Source organism: Sinocyclocheilus rhinocerous, unplaced genomic scaffold, assembly GCF_001515625.1.
Source record: "Sinocyclocheilus rhinocerous isolate Xijiao unplaced genomic scaffold, SAMN03320098_v1.1 scaffold933, whole genome shotgun sequence".
NCBI classification, from domain to species: domain Eukaryota; kingdom Metazoa; phylum Chordata; class Actinopteri; order Cypriniformes; family Cyprinidae; genus Sinocyclocheilus; species Sinocyclocheilus rhinocerous.
In genome coordinates this window covers 112,849-117,821 of record NW_015654506.1, presented here as the reverse complement: position 1 = coordinate 117,821, position 4,973 = coordinate 112,849, and the positions used below count along the sequence as shown (strand labels likewise).

At 36.8% G+C, this 4,973-nt stretch overlaps 1 protein-coding gene and 1 pseudogene across 3 annotated transcripts; both read right to left on the bottom strand.

Annotated features, from left to right (window-relative positions):
* Positions 1–222: 222 nt before the first annotated feature.
* On the bottom strand, positions 223–1,825 carry rpp25l (ribonuclease P/MRP 25 subunit-like). 3 transcript variants are annotated; one of them, XM_016524085.1, is made up of 2 exons: positions 1,563–1,825; positions 223–1,164 (listed from the first exon to the last, which is right to left on the bottom strand). In XM_016524085.1, exon 2 carries the CDS (start codon positions 1,146–1,148, stop codon positions 477–479), a length of 672 nt encoding a protein of 223 aa, XP_016379571.1. In that variant the 5' UTR covers positions 1,149–1,164; positions 1,563–1,825; the 3' UTR covers positions 223–476. The 3 variants fall into 3 exon arrangements, with proteins under 3 accessions (XP_016379571.1, XP_016379573.1, XP_016379570.1); XM_016524087.1 differs by having other exon boundaries at positions 223–1,160; positions 1,570–1,825; XM_016524084.1 differs by having other exon boundaries at positions 1,574–1,825.
* A 2,537-nt stretch (positions 1,826–4,362) lies between these two features.
* Positions 4,363–4,973, bottom strand: part of LOC107717349 (uncharacterized) — a 3,195-nt pseudogene continuing 2,584 nt past the window's right edge.

The following is a 4,973-nucleotide window of genomic DNA, read 5'->3' as shown; positions in this document are numbered from 1 at the left end:
CACCTCTAAAACCTCTAAAAAAAAAACTACAGAATAATTTTTTGCATTAAGATATTTTAACAAAAAACATTAAAAAAGTAAGTGTGTATGTATGTATGTATATATATATATATATATATAATCAAGACACCTCTAAAAAAAAAACTACAGAATAATTTTTTGCATTAAGATATTTTAACAAAAAACATGCTGTTGCATAAAAAAGTAGAATATCTGATTCTGGTGTCTTTGGCACAATATTTCAATGGGGAAATTTAATGTGAGGCTTTTCTGAAGTCAGTTTAATTTATTTAAAGAAACAGCTTAGGATGAATCAATAACAACAGAATTTTATTTTTAGGTGAACTATAAAGGGACTTATTATGTATTGCCCTTTTAAACTCTCATTTTTAAGACCGACATTCTCAAAATATGGCACTTCAAAGGAGAAAATACTTAATATGAACCAAGCTACAGCAGGAAGACGCAACACTTATTCAAACCTGCCCACCCCCAGCATGACCTAGAGGTTTACGTGGTTCTCCAGGTCGACCCGGGTGCTTGCGTGGACCCTTTCCTCTCCCAGCCCCTTCTGTCCTTCCAGCCCCTGTTCCTCCCCTCTTCCTTCTCTGTCCATGTTTCAGAGCTGCTGCTTCCTCTTTGAGAGCCTGAGCCCACAAGGCATCAAAAGAACCTGGAGCTTGGTAACCCGGCTGGTTCTTATCAAGTGAGTCTCTGGAGAGCAGGACCCATATACTGGGCACATTTCTGCTGACTGTGAGACTGTCCAAGCCGGCCTCGGGCTCCAGGGGCTCCCAGACCTCCTGAACCGTGCGATAGACCAGCTTGGTGTGCTGGTGTAGGCCGTGTACACGGCGTTTCATGATCTCCACACATGTGATAGCTTTAGCCACGCTCTGACCCACACCCGTGAACACGATTTGGCGGCACAGATTCTCCCCCAACCCGACGCTCACCTCTGAGCCTTCATGAGGGCCTGGATGATCTGCGGAGGCTGTTTTCTCCTCCATACGGCTTAAAGCAAACCTCATCATGTTGCGGATTTTGCTGCCATCCTTCACTCGAACTTCTGGAGTGTCGCTGGGCAGGTCGGGGAACGGGCACAGGCAGGGCTGCTCGACTGTGCGTGCTTTTCTGTAGTTCTCCATGTCATGTAGCCTGCACCTGTGGAAATTAAAAAAGGAAAAAAGGCTAAATTAATGACTGTGTATATGTAGTTTGTTATGCAAACACATCACCCAAAAATATCTATAACTGTATCAGTAAAGATATAATTTCCTTCACCCATTATTGTGTATGTTGGTTTCAAAGACCCCATGTCAAATTAAAATGGAATAAAAAAAAATATTCTCCAAACTAAAATTCATAAATTATCATATTTTCTGTGGCAGTGTACTCTAAACAAGGGTGATTTTCATTAATGACAACTTGGAGTAAATTCGTGATTTAAATGTTATAAATGAATACAGTTTATTACAAAATGCGTTTGCTATTTAAAACATACATTTAGTAACTCGAAAACAGCATTAGTATTCAGAGCCGCGCAAAAAACGTAACGTTACCACAAACTTACTTTCCCTTCCTTTGCTAAAGTAGCGCTTTGGCTAGCAAGTTTAGATGGTTGCAGCGGTTTTTCTAATAACTGCTGTCTTTTGTCGGTCCATATGAATGAACTGCGGCCGCTCAGCTTCCACAATCTTTTTAATATGCTAAGTTAACTACAACCAAAACGACACAGTTTATGAAACTCAAATGTTATGCTATAGATCGCTTATCCACATGCAACAGCGCGTGACGTCAGCTGCCGGTAATGTGACAGTCTGCCGTAAAGTCAAGTGCTGCGCGTGTTCATGGGAAGTGTAGTTTTGAATTAATATTTTTATTATTAAGTCATTTCTAAAAATCTAATTGACCTTAGAATAATTAGTTTAACCAAAGCATTTACATATAACAATTATTTAAGTCATGGATTCTGCCTATTAATATACTTTTTTCTTTATTGTTTACTTATATGCAGTTATACGCAGTTATATAGGCCCTACCTATGCATATATGCAGTTTGGCATGAGGAGGATAATATATCATTAGGATAAACTCTCAGATTACCGAAAATTCCTTTTGTTCTCCATTTTATTTTAGAATTTTACAATTAAAATTCATAAATCTCACGAAATCTTATCTACTAATAAACAAATAAGATACCAAACTTAGACTTTGTATCAAATAGGTCTTAATTTAATTTTACACATTTGCTGCTCCTTTTAAAAGAGCTATTGTAACCACTGATCTATAAATGCTCTATAGTTGCTACAGCTCAAATCGTCAAGAAGAGTCATTTATAAGAACACAGCGCCACCAAGCGATCATAATCACGAACTTTTCAGAGCTCTGATGACAGCCAAACTAAGGCTCGAAATCAATTGGTAGTTCAAAGAATTGGTAGTTCAGAAAACCAGCCAATAGAAGTTCAACAAATAATGTTGGAGTCTATTCATATTTTAATAGGCCTAGCCTACTCTTTTGTGATGCTGTCTGAAAAGACGACACAAAATTTCAAAAGTTTTGATGGAACGACTATGCTAGTTTTAATTTTGTCATTTTATCTGAATATCAAAATTGTTTGAGATCTAGTCAGTCGAAAGAGTTAATTTGTCAAATTGTGTGTCTCTGGAAAATAGATAGGCTAGACCTATAACTTTGTATTATTTTGAATGTCAAAGTTTTTTGTGTCTGTTTGTTCATGAGGGATTTGTGGACACACCAGTGCTTTTAGATTTTCATTTAAAGTAAAAAGATAAAATTGGTCCCATGGAGTAAGAGGGCCTCCAGAATTGGCACAGAAGGCCCAGAGTCATGTTGTTACTAGTTTTATTATTTTCCAATGTAATAGCCATACTTTTTGTAGTCAATATTTCCGTGAATTTAATGTACATTTAGATTACGTTTTTCATTAAAACCTAGAGGCTATTGGGAAAATTAATTCAATTTGGATTCTTTGTGTTGCTATTGTGACGTATCTAAGATTAAAATCTGGGCATAAATATTTCTATGCCTGACTATATAGAAGTCATAAAATAAATATACCTCTCAGATTAATCTCTTTTACTGGGATTCCGTGTTGTTTGTCATCCATTATTCAATTTTCAAAACACAATTTTACATTCTGTAAAGATTTAGCTAGGGGCTTATTGCCTCTTTGAATTATTTGATATTTCGTGCTATAACAACTAAATTAACAAATGTTTCTATTTATTTCCCATAATAACACATTGGATGATGCTTCATCATCCAAATCTGGTACAATTTAATGCCCATTCTTCCTTAAAGGGGCATATTTAACTAGGTTAAAAGAGTCTAATTGTGCCCCTGATCATAGCATCCTCTGAATCGCTGAAAATGGATAAACTCATGATGTTTTCTTGAGTGCTTGTCAAAATTTGCTTCACTATTTAACCACATCTGCTGGCAACAAGTAGCCTGAATGTACAGTATGTCATAAGGTTGTTTTACATGCATATTTGTGAAGTAGCATTCAAACAGATTAGTGCTTTTATAAATACCCACGTCTATCCAGACTTGGTAATAAGAATTTGCATAAGAGCATGCATAATTTGTACCTATAATAAAACACTCAACACGGTCTCTAGAGAAGAATATTTGATCAAAACATAAGAATACAAGGGAACATAAAGGTGACAAGCAATAAATTTAATTCATGCAGTTCATCAGTTCAAATCAACCCTGAGACAATGTCTGCTGAGTGAATCCATTTACACACAATGAAAAGCATATTCACAGATTTTCTTTATGGAAATTAGGTACAGTAATTAGGTACATGAAGTAGGTTATAGAAATTGGTCACTACATGCTTTAGAGACGTGTATGCTATGTAACATTATTTAATCAGTCACTATATTCTATTTTGAACATAAAATCAATAGATATTACCATACTGTAAGATAGACAGTGGTGAAAAAAATACTTCAGGCACAAACAAGGACTGCATGCCTGCTTTTAAAAAAGCATAATGCATTTCAACTCATGCTTTATATCATTTTAGTTTGTTATATACAACACTGTATTTAAAGGTGAATGTTGATTGTAATATTTTGTTCATTTTATTAATGATATACATTTTATTGTTGATGTGGCATTCATAACTCCAGGATCTACTTCCTGCTACCATTTGAGTTGATGTTTAAGTTAAAAAACAGATTTTAATTCAGGATCCAACTGTTTGAATGTTTAAAACGTCTACATACGTTCATGATATCAACGCAACTGCTTGAAATCTCAGATATGCAGGCGGTGATACAAATATGAAATAATGAACCTAAAGAATAGCATTACCAACAACAAGCACTAAACTACATTTATTCCCAAGAAATCTTGAGATGGATTGAGATATGCTGGCCTTTTGTAGCAGACAGGCTTCTTTTTATAACAGCAGCGTGCACTTCGCCATTTGAAATCATTTCTAGGCTGAAGGGACACTGAAGTGCATAAGCCCTTCAAAAGGTCCAGTGGATGCTTGTTGTCCCAGTGAACGTAATTGACAGAGATCGGGGGATCATACTCCTCCTGCCAGTACCAGTCTGTAGTTAGTAAACTGCGGCGCAGACCGATCCAGCCATCCCCATCCTCCCTGGTCAGGTTATCAGCCATGTCTTTATGGACAGAATCAGTTACAGGACAGGCAAACTGATTTCCGTTATTCATGCAGTACTCGCGAGACTTCTTCCAAGTCAGAGGGTCCCGTCCAATCGCAAATGCTCCGGGAACCAACACACAGCCACGAAGATCTGGATGCATGAACAAATGAACAGATTTTTACCTTTTGCCTTCCACCAGCCAGGGTCGTGCACCATTGAAAACTGAATTGAGAATGTTTTTGTTTACGATTCTAATTCAGTTCCTGAAATGGAATTGAGGACAACAGACAGACAGACAGACAGACAGACAGACAGACAGAC